We start from the raw sequence: 16,538 nt of genomic DNA, 5'->3' as shown, positions 1-16,538 counted from the left end.
GAAGAGGATTTTTGCTTCTCCTAAAAAAGGTGAGAAGCAAAAATAGCGTTCAGCATTTGTTTTACATGGAGCTGTTTAGAGGCAGTGCACATCTCAAGCAGTGAGGGGGCACCACTAAGCTCCTTCCTGGGAACTACACTCGGCATCTCATCATCACGCCGCCATAGCTTTGACTGTGTCTGTGAGAATCTGTGCTTTATTTTGATTTATTCTGTGCATCTGTTAGAAGGAGGTGTCCTGAGGTAATTACTTCTTTACTTTATGTCATTTCGTCAAAAAGTTTCATAGGAATGTTCTGCGTTCTGATAGCCAGGAAAACCTGTGTTTCCAGCCTTCTTCCTCTTCCAAACAGTACACTGGAAGAGAATTATCTGAATAATTTGATCAATCCCATCCCCAAAAGGATTTAATGATACTGACACCAGGTGGTACCCATTACAGAGGCCAGTAATACTGCCCTAGTGATGCTGACAGTTAATAAATGTGCAGTGCTTCTATTACCCCATTCTTAAAGATGAGAGAACAGGGACTTCCCTGTTGGCAGAGTGGTTGACACTCTGTGCTCCCAATGCACGGAGTCTGGGTTTGATCCCTGGTCAGGGAAGTAGATCCCACAGGCATGCCGCAACTAAGAGGCCGCATGCCATAACTAAGGATCCAGCGACCCCCAACTAAGGAGCCCACCTGCTGCAACTAAGACCCAGCGCAACCACATAAATAAATAAATAAAATAAAATCTACATTAAAAAAAATATTAAAGAACAGCCAAGGATCACCAACTGTTTGAGAAAAGCTTATAATATGAAAGAAAAACACAAAAGAGAGAGAGAAAGAAAAAAACACAGAGAGAAAGGAAAAAAATTGCAGAAACAAAGTTGATACAGACAGAAGAAAAATTCACAAGAAATTATAATTAATATTTCATAGATATTAGAGATCAGCAGAGATATTGCACCCATGAAACAAACACATGGTGTTAAAAAAATAGAAGACCATTCAGGAACAACAACAAAAAGCCCTGGAAAAACTAAAAGTATGACAGAAATAGAGCAAATAGACAAAAAGATGGAAAATAGGAGAGAAAAGATTGAAAAAGATAGGCCACCCAGAAGGTCCAGCCTCCAAATAATAGGAGAGCTAAGTGGTGACAGAAAGCATTACATCATAGTTGAATTGGCATCATTGTTTTTCCCCTTTCCTAGTGGTACATATCACAGTGTTGTGTCCTATAATTAAAGCTGTCTTAAATTTGATAAAATATGATAACTATTACACACAATGGTTCAGCTGTCTGTAGAGTTTATGTATTTATAGTAAACTTTATTGTACATTTAGACAACAAAACTTCATAGTGGGCTTCCCTGGTGGCGCAGTGGTTGAGAGTCCGCCTGCCAATGCAGGGGACACGGGTTCATGCCCCGGTCCGGGAAGATCCCACATGCCGCGGAGCGGCTGGGCCCGTGAGCCATGGCTGCTGAGCCTGCGCGTCCGGAGCCTGCGCTCCGCAACGGGAGAGGCCACAACAGTGAGAGGCCTGCGTACCGCAAAAAAACCAAAAAACCAAAAAAACAAAAATCTTCTTAGCAGATGGTAAGATATGAAGACAGAATAGTGTGAGTGTGGAATGGGCATGTGGGGAGAGCTGGCTTTGTGTGTGAACATGAGCCTAGTTCTTACCTTCCAGGGTGGCAGGTCAGTAGATAATGTTAAAACAGAAAAAACAAGAAGTAGCAATATAAGCATGATATTTAGTGATATAGAGATCAATACCCAAAGAAGTTAAAAGAGGTGAAATGAGTGCTTCTGGGAATAGGAAATAGTGCCACATGGGTGCTATTTCTCACATAGTAGTTTGAATATTTTTGTTCCTTTTTTTCCCCTGGGTTTGTAGTTGTTTTTATATTTTCTCAGTTTTATTGATATATAACTGACATACAGTACTGTATAAGTTTAAGGTGTATAGCATAATGATTTGACTTACATACATCATGAAATTATCACAATAGGTTTAGTGAACATCCATCATCTCATATCGATACAAAATTAAAGAAATGGAAGAAGGTTTTCCCTGTGTTGTACAGTATATCTCTAATATTTACTTATAACTGGAAGTCTGAACCTTTTGACTACCTTCATCTAACTTCCTCTCCTTCCACCCCCGCCGCCCCAACCTCTGGTAGCAACAAATCTGATCTCTTTTTCTATGAGTTTGCTTGTTTGTTTGTTTGTTTTTGAAGTATAACTGACCTACAACACTCAGTTTCAGGTACACAACATAGTGATTCAGTATTCTGTACATTTCAAAATGATCACCATGCTAAGCCTAGTTATGATATATCACCGTACAAAGATATTACATAGTTATTGACTATATTCCCTACTGTACATTTCATACCTGTGTGTATTTTGCAACTGGAAGTTTGTATCTCTTAATCACCCTCACTCATTTCTTTCCTCTCCCCACCCCTCTCCCCTCTGGCAACTACCTGATTGATCTCTGTACCTGTAACTGTTTCTGTTTTGTTATGTTTGTTAATTTGTTTTGGTTTTTAGATTCCACCTATAAGTGAAATTACATGGTATTTGTCTTTCTCTGTCTGCTTATTTCATTTAGCATGATACTCTCTAGGTCCATCCATGTTGTCGCAAATGGCAAGATTCCATTCTTTTTTATGGCTAATATTCCACTGAATATATACACCACATCTTCTTTATCCATTCATCCACTGATGGGAACTTAGGTTGCTTCCATATCTTGGCTATTGTAAATAAGGCTGAAATGAACATGGGAGTGCAGGTATTTTTTCTGATTAGTGTTTTTGTTTTCTTTGGATAAATACCCAGGAGTGGAGTTGCTAGATAATGTGTAGTTCTATTTTTGATCTTTTGAGGAATCTCCATACTGTTTTCCGTAATGACTTCACCAATTTACATTCCCACCACCAGTGCATGAGGGTTCCCTTTTCTCCACATCCTTGCCAACACTTGTCATTTGTTGTCTTTTTGATAATAGCCATTTTGAAAGGTGTGAGGTGATATCTCAGGGTGTTTTGGTTTGCACCCTGATGATTAGTGATGTTCAGCCACTTTTCCTGTGCCTGCTGGCTATCTGTGTGTCTACTTTGGATAAATGTTTATTTAGATCCTCTGCCCATTTTTTAATTGATTTTTTTTAATGTGGAGTTGAATGAGTTCTTTGTATACTTTGCATATTAGCTCCTTATCAGATACATAGTTTGCAAATATTTATCCCATTCAGTAGGCAGCCTTTTCATTTTGTTGATAGTTTCCTTTGCTGTGCAAAAGTTTTTTAAGTTGGTTGTAGTTACATTTGTTTATTTTTGCTTTTTCCCCACTTTTCTGAGGAGACGTATCCAAAAAACCATTATTAAGACCAATGTCAAAGAGTATACTGCCTATGCTTCCTTCTGGAAGTTTTATGGTTTCAGGTCCTACATTTAAGTATTTAATCCATTTTGAACTTATTTTTGTTCATGGTATGAGAAAGTAGTCCACTTTGATTCTTTTGCATGTAGCTGTCCAGTTCTCTGAATACCATTTTTTGAAGTGGCTGTCTTTACTGCATTATATATTGTTGCCTCCTTTGTAGTAGATTAACTGCTCATATAAATGTGGATTCATTCCTGGGCTCTCTGTTCAGTTCCATTGATCTATGTTTCTGTTTTGGTGCCAGTACCATACTCATTTGATTACTGTAACTTTGTAGTATAGTTTGAAATCAGGGGGGCATGATACCTCCAGCTTTGTTCTTCTTTCTCAAGATTATTTTGGCTATTTGGGGTCCTTTGTATTTCCATACAGATTTTAGAATTATATGTTCTGGTTCTGTGAAAAAACCATTTGTAATTTGATAGGGATTGCACTGAATGTGTAGATTACCTTGGGTAGTATGGTCATTTTAGCAATATTAATTCTTCAAATTCATGAGCACCATATATCTTTCCATCTCTTGGTGGTGCCTTCAATTTCTTTCACCAGTGTCTTATGGTTTTCCAGGTACAGGTTTTTTACCTCCTTAGTTAGATTTATTTTTAGGTGTTTTATTATTTTGATGCAATTGTAAATGGAATTTTTTCTTAATTTCTTTTTCTGATAGTTCATTGTTAATGTATAGAAATGCAACAGATTTTTGTATATTAATTTTGTATCCTGCAACTTTATCAGATTCATTGACGAGCTCTAGTAGTTTTTTGGTGGTATCTTTAGGATTTTCTACATATAGTATCATGCATCTTCAAACAGTGACAGTTCTACTTCTTTTTCAATTTGGATATATTTTACTTATTTTCCTTGTCTGATTGCTGTGGCTAGGACTTCCAATACTATGTTGAATAAAAGTGGTGAGAGTGGGCATCATTCTCTTGTTCCTGATCTTAGAGGTAGTTTGAGTGTTTTATATAACAAGTTTTGTAGAATTATAGACTTTTTAAACTATGCGACTATGTATTTTGATTAAAAAATGCATATTTTGAAAAAGTCACCTAGATCATACCGCTGGCTTCAAGGAGATTTTTAAAAAAATAAACCCATTTCTTATATCTTGCCATGGCATGCTTCTTACATTGGAAGCTTAATTGTCATGGAAGTTGTCATCAGATATTAGAGCTAGAAAATTTTAGAGCTCGATCTTCTAATTGAACAGTGTAATTTTACAGAGAAGAAAACACATTGAGAGAGGAGAAATGACTCATCCAAAGTCACACAGTACGTTCCAGATTTAGGGTCTAGGGTTCCTGACTCCTGACCCAGTGTTCATTCTGGTTAACTGCACTGCCTCTTGATCATTTGTATACACTTCATTGCCCTGTTCAACTCAGAGTATTAGGGGGCTGTTTGAAACCCCGTGAAATATATAACATTGCTCTCTATTGGATGCTGGCAGGAAGGAAGGGTTCTGAAGAAGTCACACCAGCCACTGAAAGCCAGATCTTATTGGGAAGTCCTCTATCAATGGTGGGAATACCATAAGACATATACTGTATAAGTCTTGCTATAGTGTAGTTTCAGTAATAAATAATAATGGCTTTGTCAGTAGGACTGCATTGTAAGAGAAGGGTTTATGCATAGTATGGTGAAGATGATGGGTCAGATACCACTAGGTGGGCAGATTAATTGCAGTTTAATGGCCGTTGAAGATGAATTGCCTTTTCTGACCTCTGGGTTCCTCCTGAGGGTCATAGTTCCATGGAACACAGCTGTTGGGGTGAATATAGTCCTAAGCAGAGTTTCTGATACCAAGGGAGGGGCTTGCTTGACTGGCAGGACGTGATGTATTCTGAGACCCACCTTCATGTTAAAAATACTATGATTAAAAGCAGTATAAACCTCCAAATGGGGTAGTAGTTTAATGAAGTGATAGCATTTATAAAGAAGAGCTGGCTTTTGAAATATAAAAGTATAAAAATGGTGCTGTCCTGAAATATTAAGAAATGTTTATAAGCATCAAAATTTCATCCTATAACAAATACTTTCTCAGGGTTTTTCCAAAAAAGAACTTTTCATTGGAATAATGATCCATAAAACTCTTTTCATCATATCATAGATAAGGTGACCAATTTTACCTATGATATTTAACTATGATTTATATAGCTTTGAAACATTCTAATGCTGTTATGGTTCAAGCTTCATGTCTTTGAAAAATGCTTTGATACTGACTTCCACATTTGGACTCTTCCAAAATGTAGGTCTGATTTTTAAACTTATATTTCAAAATCATAGTTTGTCTCTTTCAAAATCTAGTTCTGGTAGTAAGTTAGATTTATGAGTTATTTAATGCAAAAAATGGATTTATGCAAAAATTGTAGATGCCTCCCACACTTTTGTCCTTGACTATAAAAAATGGAAGAGAGGAAACTGAGGGAAAAGTAAGATGATCTACAGATAAAATGACTATTTATGTGCAACAACTGGATTGATAACTGTAAAACAGAACAAGAGCTAGAAGACATAGCTCTATAAACTAGTGGGGTTTTTAAAAATAAAAGGTTACTCTGCAATGATATTTTTAAGAAATGTGCAAAATTTATTTTCAGATCTCATCACATATCTTTTGGTTCACATCAAATCTGTAAAGCTCATCAATCTGGCACTTTTTCAGATCAACAGAAATCAGTCTCAGAAAGTAAATAATTATTGAGTTTAAAGCAGAAAGAGTTTTTAGCTTGTTGCTGTTATTTTGATAATGCATCTAACTATCTGTATATGTCTTCCTTTACTTTCCTTGCTGCACAGGTTTGCCATCAGCAAATTTGGCTGCACCTAACCTCACTGTGGAGGAGGGAAAGTCTATCACATTAACTTGTAGCGTTGCAGGCGATCCAGTTCCGAATTTATACTGGGATGTTGGTAATCTGGTTTCCAAGCATATGGTAAGGCTTGTGTTTGACTGTGCGTTCATAGAGATGACAGTGTCTCAGAACTTGAGATTGTATTAACCTAGTGAAAATCACTTAATATTTTATAGGGCCACATAGAGAGATTTACAATGAGTTTTTGCTGTGCATTTACTTTCTATCTATTCTTATTTAACAAAGACTAATGCAGGTTGCATTTTAGTTTTTTATACCCCATAGATTGGAGAGTCTGTAGGTCTCTAGTAAACTTTTTATGTCACTGTGAGGAAGGTGAGTGACTCTCCTTGTGGTGTTTTCCCTCGGAGGAAAGTAGGTAGGAATTCAAGGATTAAATCAACTTTCACACATTAAATAATTGAAATCTAGAGAAATAGAATAGCTTCTGATTAACTCCTTTGCCTAAGCCTGATTAGGCTAGAAACTTTTTTCTAATGTTATAGGTGATTTTCTGCAGTTAGGGGAAGAAACCCCAAATCTTGTTACTTTGGGTTCAGTTCTAACCAAGATTATGTTTGTCTGTTAATTCATTTGTAGAATGAAACAAGCCACACACAGGGCTCCTTAAGGATAACTAACATTTCATCTGATGACAGTGGAAAGCAAATCTCTTGTGTGGCAGAAAATCTTGTAGGAGAAGATGAAGATTCTGTCAACCTCACTGTACATTGTACGTAATCAGATCAGCATGTGTTTTTAATAGCAGATGATTGTGGATTTGTGGTTGGGGCACTCTGGGTGCTACTTTAGTGCATTAAAAAAGTATATGCAGTGTTTTGTGTATCCTTAATTAAGAAATATTATCAGCCCCTTTCACTTGTCCTATTTCTTCTAATCTCTCTTGTTCATGTGTTATCTTTAAGCATCTTTTCCGATTTTAAGCGTGTCCTCTTGTGCCTTCCCCTGTCTTGTCTTGATAGAACGTATTTTGAGCTGGTTATCCTCTTTTTGTTAATAAGTTGTAGTTTAAATTCTGATAAACCAGTTTCTAAATTTTTTTTTCTCTGTAAAAACAATATGAACCATTAAAGTTGTGATACCTAAAGTACTGAGCTGCCTGTTCACAAACACCTAATTATACTGTTGATACCAAAAAAAAAAATACCCCATTTATTTGACATCAAGCTTCTGTGGGGAATTGGAGGAGTCCTACTTAAATGACTGAAAATTATTATCACCTGCAAAAAAACTTTTATAACTGTTTGAAATTTCTCTCTACTGAAGACATGTGGTATTAAAGTTTCTTAAGCATATGTACATTATTTTCCAGTATCATAAGCAATACAACATATAACTTAACATTCCAGATTGTTGCATTCATTGTGAATGGTGTATGTATTCAGTAAAAAATACATAATCTTCACATGAGTGGAAATTCTGAGCTGCCATGGTATAAAGTAACGAGGTTTTACTCTGTTTGGATTAGGATTTGGATGAGAAAAACACGAGTGTGCATGTGTGTAAGTATGAATATACATTACACACATGTAGGCACAAGGTTTGAGACACTGGTTAACATTCACTTATAACACACATTCCGTATGTGATTGTTGGAGTGAATGATTGAAATCACCAACCTTTTGTCACTGTCAATACTACCCCGACACCCAGAAGGTCCTGGACTCATAATTTCTCATCATTTTGACCCACATGGAAGCTTGAAGTCAATGTCATCCCCAAACACATGCAACCAGTTTCCAGCTTTATGTCCTTAAGTCAACACCTCACATAAAGCTAATTTGAGCGTGGTGACAGGAAAAAGTGAGGCCTAGGCCTGGGCACCTGGGCTGGTAGGAGGAAGGTAAGTATTGTCCCTGCCCCATCGTGGTCCTTGTGTTTGTGACACAGACCTATAAGTAAGGGCACTCCAATTCAAATTTTTCTCAGTTTAGGTTAATATCTATGTAGTCTCCATGGTCTTGAGAATTGGCCATGTCTATCAAAGTTTAGATAACAAGTAGAAGGAATAAGTGATAAAGAATTTTAGCAACTGAGACATCCTTTGCAGTGATCCCACTCAGAGTGTATTTGTTAGCAGGCTATGATTTCCTCCCCTTTGTGTGATGAACATATACAACCAGGAAGCAGTGCATGAGGGGAAGGGCTACTGGATTAGGTATTAGGAGATCTGGATTCCTGTTCCAGATTTTCCTCACTCAGTAACCTTGACCAAGTCACTTAACCTTATTGCACTTGGGTTTCTTCATCTGAAAAATGATGCTATTAGGTCTCAAAGGTCTCTTCCAGTCCTTGATTTTATAATTATCAAAGTCAGACCACATAAAAATAAACAATTATGAGGGATTTTAAATAGCTTCACTCAGGATAAGTACTCTGTTTAAAGATGCTACTTGATAATGTTTGTTTCCCCTAAGAATAAAGTGCTTTATACTTCAGGTTAAAATAATCTCTAGTTTGTTTGTTCGGGTTTAGATAGGACCTCAGACATTTAAAGGAACAAAACTTTGATATCTCCAATTCCAGCAAAAATGGGTGTACTGTAATGAAAAGTAGTGCTTTTAAAGAGAGTTTCCTATTGACCATCGGTGAAAAATATTATCAATTTATCAGACTTTATAGTAGTCAATCAACATCGATAGCGACATTCATTGCATTGACCAGTTTTACTTGTTTTAGAGAAGTTATGCAAGATCAGGGCTTCAGGCAAGATTTGCAAAGTCATTTTTGTCATTATTTGTATTATTTAGTGAAGTCCTTTACAAATAGTGGTCCTCAATGTTTTGGTGACTAATCTCTCTAGTATCAAAGGCATATGTATTAGAAACCAAAGTCAACTTCAAATGAACGCTTTCCACTGTCAGAAATCTCAGGGATCTGTTTGGAGTTGGTTCTCACACTGAATAGATGTGAAAATGACTACAATGCATGGGCTTTAAGCAGAGCAGGGAAAGGAGTCTCTCTGAAGCTCTCTGTAGAAGTTAAATCAACCTTGATGATGATACAAAATATTGATGGATTCCAGAGTTGTGGGTCATGTGTTTTCTTAAACCAAACAATAGTTGAATAAAAATCCCCTATTGATGACACAGAGATCTGGAGATGGGGAGAATTCTGAGCTTTCTGATGCTATTAACTCTCTCTTTTTCAATTTAGTTGCTCCAACTATCACATTTCTCGAATCTCCAACCTCAGACCACCACTGGTGCATTCCATTCACTGTGAAAGGCAACCCCAAACCAGCGCTTCAGTGGTTCTATAATGGGGCAATTTTGAATGAATCCAAATACATCTGTACTAAAATCCATGTTACCAATCACACGGAGTACCACGGCTGCCTCCAGCTGGATAATCCCACTCACATGAATAATGGGGACTACAAGTTAGTAGCCAAGAATGAGTATGGGAAGGATGAGAAACAGATTTCTGCTCACTTCATGGGCTGGCCTGGAATCGATGACGGTGAGTACCTGATGTTTTTGCATCTGGGGAGAAGACAGGGTATATCACTCAATTACTGACAAAATCATGCCAAAGCCAAGTCCAGGGGCAGGGATTCATACTCTTTCCATGGAGGTGATGGGGATGAATAACTTTGAACAATATTCTGATAAACAAACATTATTTTTCTCTCGAGTGTTACATGAGATTTTGTATCCACAATGGCATAACCCAAACAAATCTGTGAGTGGGTGAACTGTATTTGGTTGGCTCAGGAACTATTTAAGATATATTTTCTAGTCCCTTATCCATTTGGGACTCAGAATCCTGCTCTCTCATCCATGGATGAGAAACTAGTGTTGTGGAATGTTTTGCTTACCTGGGCTGACTGAGTTGTGGCATCCTTTGATGGGATCCTGAATTGTTTTCCTAGGAGTGGTAAAAGTTCCAATCTGACCAGTGGTTTGGGTTGGGAAAAGGTTGGCTGGCACCAGGAGTCCGGTACATGGTCAGCAGAAGAATTTCAGTGGGAGCCTCAGTAAAAGCAGTGATGGTGTCATGCATTTACCTGCTCCAGTTACTCTTGCTCAGTGAGGTATTCTTACTTGCTTGATTGTGTTGCCCAAATGTGTTGCCCAAATGGTACTATTGTACAGACTGAGCCCTGTGTTTGGATACTGGGACCTGTACATGATTAGAATTCCTCACCATCATAGCCCCGAGGTAATCAAAGCCACACAAAAACAGCCTTGCAGAGGGGAAGGGAAAATAGAAACTTGGAGGCCCATGGGGTAGGGGCTGCTTGGGCAGCATGTGCTAGTGTGGCTCGCAGGGCAGCCACACGGACAAAGGTGATGGCTGCAAGCCACCTTCACCAAACGAGAATGCAATAATTCTCATTACACAATACATCTTCCTGTTATCCTGGTATTTATTTAACAGCATTTTATTTATTTATTTTGATTCTAAACTCTTTATTTATTTATTTTTTTACATCTTTATTGGAGTATAATTGCTTTACCATGGTGTGTTAGTTTCTGCTTTAAAACAAAGTGAATCAGTTATACATATACATATGTTCCCATATCTCTTCCCTCTTGCGTCGCCCTCCCTCCCACCCTCCCTATCCCACCCCTCTAGGTGGTCACAAAGCACCGAGTTGATCTCCCTGTGCTATGCGGCTGCTTCCCACTAGCTATCTATTTTACGTTTGGTAGTGTATATATGTCCATGCCACTCTCTCACTTCGTCACAGCTTACCCTTCCCCCTCCCCATATCCTCAAGTCCATTCTCTAGTAGATCTGTGTCTTTATTCCTGTCTTACCCCTAGGTTCTTCATGACATTTTTTTTTTCTTAGATTCCATATATATGTGTTAGCATATGGTATTTGTCTTTCTTTTCCTGACTTACTTCACTCTGTATGATAGACTCTAGGTCCATCCACCTCACTACAAATAACTCAATTTCATTTGATTTTATGGCTGAGTAATATTCCATTGTATATATGTGCCACATCTTCTTTATCCATTCATCCAATGATGGACACTTAGGTTGTTTCCATCTCCTGGCTATTATAAATAGAGCTGCGATGAACATTTTGGTACATGACTCTTTCTGAATTATGGTTTTCTCAGGGTATATGCCCAGTAGTGGGATTGCTGGGTCATATGGTAGTTCTATTTGTAGTTTTTTAAGGAACCTCCATACTGTTCTCAATAGTGGCTGTACCAATTCACATTCCCACCAGCAGTGCAAGAGGGTTCGCTTTTTGCCACACCCTCTCCAGCATTTATGGTTTCTAGATTTTTTGATGATGGCCATTCTGACCGGTGTGAGATGATATCTCATTGTAGTTTTGATTTGCATTTCTCTACTGATTAATGATGTTGAGCATTCTTTCATGTGTTTGTTGGCACTCTGTATATCTTCTTTGGAGAAATGTCTATTTAGGTCTTCTGGCCATTTTTGGATTGGGTTGTTTGTTTTTTTGTTATTGAGCTGCATGAGCTTCTTGTAAATATTGAAGATTAACCCTTGGTCAGTTGCATCATTGGCAAATATTTTCTCCCATTCTGAGGGTTGTCTTTTCATCTTGTTTATGGTTTCGTTTGCTGTGCAAAAGCTTTGAGGTTTCATTAGGTCCCACTTGCTTATTTTCGTTTTTATTTCCATTTCTCTAGGAGGTGGGTAAAAAAGGATCTTGCTGTGATTTATGTCGTAGAGTGTTCTTCCTATGTCTTCCTCTAAGACTTTGATAGTTTCTGGCCTTACATTTAGGTCTTTAATCCATTTTGAGCTTATTTTTGTGTATGGCATTAGGGAGTGTTCTAAACTCATACTTTTACATGTACTTGTCCAGTTTTCCCAGCACCACTTGTTGAAGAGGCTGTCCTTTCTCCACTGTACATTCCTGCCTCCTTTATCAGAGATAAGGTGACCATATGTGTGTGGATTGCTCTCTGGGATTTCTATCCTGTTCCATTGATCTATCTTTCTGTTTTTGTGCCAGTACCATACTGTCTCGATTACTGTAGCTTTGTAGTATAGTCTGAAGTCAGGGAGCCTGATTCCTCCAGCTCTGTTTTTCATTCTCAAGATTGCATTGGTTATTCGGGGTCTTTTGTGCTTCCATACAAATTGTGAAATTTTTTGTTCTAGTTCTATGAAAAATACCAGTGGTAGTTTGATAGGGACTGCATTGAACCTGTAGATTGCTTTGGGTAGTAGAGTCATTTTCACAATGTTGATTCTTCCAATCCAAGAACATGGTATATCTCTCCATCTATTTGTGTCATCTTTAATTTCTTTCATCAGTGTCTTATAGTTTTCTGCATACAGGTCTTTTGTCTCCTTAGGTAGGTTTATTCCTAGATATTTTATTCTTTTTGTTGCAATGGTAAATGGGAGTGTTTTCTTGATTTCACTTTCAGATTTTTCATCATTAGTGTATAGGAACGTAAGAGATTTCTGTGTGTTAATTTTGTATCCTGCTACTTTACCAAATTCATTGATTAGCTCTAGTAGTTTTCTGGTAGCATCTTTAGGATTCTCTATGTATAGTATCATGTCATCTGCAAACAGTGACAGCTTTACTTCTTCTTTTCTGATTTGGATTCCTTTTATTTCCTTTTCTTCTCTGATTTCTGTGGCTAAAACTTCCAAAACTATGTTGAATAAGAGTGGTGAGAGTGGGCAACCTTGTCTTGTTACTGATCTTAGTGGAAATGCTTTCTGTTTTTCACCATTGAGGACGATGTTGGCTGTGGGTTTGTCATATATGGCCTTTATTATGTTGAGGAAAGTTCCCTCTATGCCTACATTCTGGACGGTTTTTATCATAAATGGGTGTTGAATTTTGTCGAAAGCTTTCTCTGCACCTATTGACATGACCATGTGGTTTTTCTCCTTCAATTTGTTAACATGGTGTATCACGTTGATTGATTTGCATATATTGAAGAATACTTGCATTCCAGGAATACACCCCACTTGATCATGGTGTATGATCCTCTTAATGTGCTGTTGGATTCTGTTTGCTAGTATTTTGTTGAGGATTTTTGCATCTATGTTCATCAGTGATATTGGCCTGTAGTTTTCTTTCTTTGTGACATCCTTGTCTGGTTTTGGTATCAGGGTGATGGTGGCCTCGTAGAATGAGTTTGGAAGAGTTCCTCCCTCTGCTATATTTTGGAAGAGTTTGAGAAGGATAGGTCTTAGCTCTTCTCTAAATGTTTGATAGAATTCGCCTGTGAAGCCATCTGGTCCTGGGCTTTTGTTTGTTGGAAGATTTTTAATCACAGTTTCAATTTCAGTGCTTGTGATTGGTCTGTTCATATTTTCTATTTCTTCCTGATTCAGTCTTGGCAGGTGGTGTATTTCTGAGAATTTGTCTATTTCTTCCAGGTTGTCCATTTTATTGGCATAGAGTTGCTTGTAGTAATCTGTAATGATTTTTTTTTTTTTTTCGGTATGTGGGCCTCTCTCTCCTTTTTCATTTCTGATTCTATTGATTTGAGTCTTCTCCCTTATTTTCTTGATGAGTCTGGCTAATGGTTTATCTATTTTGTTTATCTTCTCAAAGAACCAGCTTTTAGTTTTATTGATCTTTGCTATTGTTTCCTTCATTTCTTTTTCATTTATTTCTGATCTGATTTTTATGATTTCTTTCCTTCTGCTAACTCTGGGGTTTTTTTGTTCTTCTTTCTCTAATTGCTTGAGGTGCAAGGTTAGGTTGTTTATTCGAGATGTTTCCTGCTTCTTAAGGTGGGCTTGTATTGCTATAAACTTCCCTCTTAGAACTGCTTTTGCTGCATCCCATAGGTTTTGGGTCGTTGTATCTCCATTGTCATTTGTTTCTAGGTATTTTTTAATTTCCTCTTTGATTTCTTCAGTGATCACTTCGTTATTAAGTAGTGTATTGTTTAGCCTCCATGTGTTTGTATTTTTTACAGATCTTTTCCTATAATTGATATCTAGTCTCATGGCGTTGTGGTCGGAAAAGATACTTGATACAATTTCAATTTTCTTAAATTTACCAAGGCTTGATTTGTGACCCAAGATATGATCTATCCTGGAGAATGTTCCATGAGCACTTGAGAAAAATGTGTATTCTGTTGTTTTTGGATGGAGTGTCCTATAAATATCAATTAAGTCCATCTTGTTTAATGTATCATTTAAAGCTTGTGTTTCCTTATTTATTTTCATTTTGGATGATCTGTCCATTGGTGAAAGTGGGGTGTTGAAGTCCCCTACTATGAATGTGTTACTGTCGATTTCCCCTTTTATGGCTGCTAGTTTTTGCCTTATGTATTGAGGTGCTCCTATGTTGGGTGCATAAATATTTACAATTGTTATATCTTCTTCTTGGATCGATCCCTTAATCATTATGTAGTGTCCTTCTTTGTCTCTTCTCTAATAGTCTTTATTTTAAAGTCTATTTTGTCTGATATGAGAATTGCTACTCCACCTTTCTTTTGGTTTCCATTTGCATGGAATATCTTTTTCCATTCCCTCACTTGCAGTCTGTGTTTGTCTCTGGGTCTGAAGTGGGTCTGTTGTAGGCAGCATATGTATGGGTCTTGTTTTTGTATCCATTCAGCCATTCTGTGTCTTTTGGTGGGAGCATTTAATCCATTTACATAAGGTAATTATCGATATGTATGTTCCTGTTCCCATTTTCTTAATTGTTTTGGGTTTGTTATTGTAGGTCTTTTCCTTCTCTTGTGCTTCTTGCCTAGAGTAGTTCCTTTAGCATTTGTTGTAAAGCTGGTTTGGTGGTGCTGAACTCTCTCAGCTTTTGCTTGTCTGTAAAGGTTTTAATTTCTCCATCAAATCTGAATGAGATCCTTGCTGGGTAGAGTAATCTTGGTTGCAGGTTCTTTCTCCTTCATCACCTTAAATATGTCCTGCCAGTCCCTTCTGGCTTGCAGAGTTTCTGCTGAAAAATCAGCTGTTAACCTTATGGGAGTTCCCTTGTGTATTTGTTGTTTTTCCCTTGCTGCTTTTAATATGTTTTCTTTGTATTTAATTTTTGACAGTTTGATTAATATGTGTCTTGGTGTATTTCTCCTTAGATTTATCCTGTATGGGACTCTTTGTGCTTCCTGGGCTTGATTAACTATTTCCTTTCCCATATTAGGGAAGTTTTCAACTATAATCTCTTCAAATATCTTCTCAGTCCCTTTCTTCTTCTCTTCTTCTCCTGGAACCCCTATAATTCGAATGTTGGTGCATTTAATGTTGTCCCAGAGGTCTCTGAGACTGTCCTCAGTTCTTTTCATTCTTTTTTCTTTATTCTGTTCTGCAGTAGTTATTTCCACTATTTTATCTTCCAGGTCACTTATCTGTTCTTCTGCCTCAGTTATTCTGCTATTGAACCCTTCTAGAGTATTTTTAATTTTATTTATTGTGTTGTTCATTGTTGTTTGTTTCATCTTTAGTTCTTCTAGGTCCTTGTTAAATGGTTCTTGCATTTTGTCTATTCTATTTCCACGATTTTGGGAGTATTCTGAATTCTTTTTCAGGTAGACTGCCTATTTCCTCTTCATTTGTTAGGTCTGGTGGATTTTTGCCTTGGTCCTTCATCTGCTGTGTGTTTTTCTGTCTTCTCATTTTGCTTATCTTACTGTGTTTGGGGTCTCCTTTTCGCAGGCTGCAGGATCGTAGTTTCCATTGTTTTTGGTGTTTGTGCCCAGTGGCTAAGGTTGGTTCAGTGGGTTGTGTAGGCTTCCTGGTGGAGGGGCCTAATGTCTGTTTTCTGGTGGATGAGGCTGGATCTTGTCTTTCTGGTGGGCAGGTCCAGGTGTGGTTGTGTGTTTTAGGGTGTCTGTGGACTTATGATTTTAGGCAGCCTCTCTGCTAATGGGTGGGGTTGTGTTCCTGTCTTGCTAGTTGTTTGGCCTAGGGTGTCTAGCACTGTAGCTTGCTGGTCGTTGGGTGAAGCTGGGTATTGGTGTAGAGATGGAGATCTCTGTGAGATTTTTGCCGTTTGATATTACATGGAGCTGGGAGGTCTCTTGTGGACAAGTGTCCTGAAGTTAGCTCTCCTACCTCAGAGGCAGAGCACTGACTCCTGGCTGCAGCACCAAGAGCCTTTCATCCACACGGCTCAGAATAAAAGGGAGAAAAAGTAGCAAGAAAGAAAGGGGATGAAAGAAAATAAAATAACGTAAGATAAAATAAAATAAAGTTATTAAGATAAAAAATAATTTTTAAGAAAAAAGATTTTTAAAGTAAAAAAAGAAAAACAACAACAACAACAACAACAAAC

General features: G+C 37.6%; 1 protein-coding gene across 3 annotated transcripts in view; it reads left to right on the top strand.

Moving 5' to 3' along the window:
- LOC103069787 (BDNF/NT-3 growth factors receptor) overlaps positions 1 to 16,538 on the top strand; it is a 221,936-nt gene that overhangs the window by 48,561 nt on the left and 156,837 nt on the right. For all 3 annotated transcript variants that reach the window (XM_007467428.1, XM_007467427.1, XM_007467429.1), the window contains 3 exons: positions 6,253 to 6,389; positions 6,909 to 7,041; positions 9,486 to 9,791. In XM_007467428.1, the coding sequence (XP_007467490.1) occupies positions 6,253 to 6,389; positions 6,909 to 7,041; positions 9,486 to 9,791 (576 nt within the window). The remainder of the gene's footprint in view (positions 1 to 6,252; positions 6,390 to 6,908; positions 7,042 to 9,485; positions 9,792 to 16,538) is intronic.

Source organism: Lipotes vexillifer, unplaced genomic scaffold (assembly GCF_000442215.2).
Source record: "Lipotes vexillifer unplaced genomic scaffold, Lipotes_vexillifer_v1.1 scaffold917, whole genome shotgun sequence".
Taxonomy (NCBI): Eukaryota; Metazoa; Chordata; class Mammalia; order Artiodactyla; family Lipotidae; genus Lipotes; species Lipotes vexillifer.
This window is presented reverse-complemented; position numbering and strand designations above follow the sequence as displayed.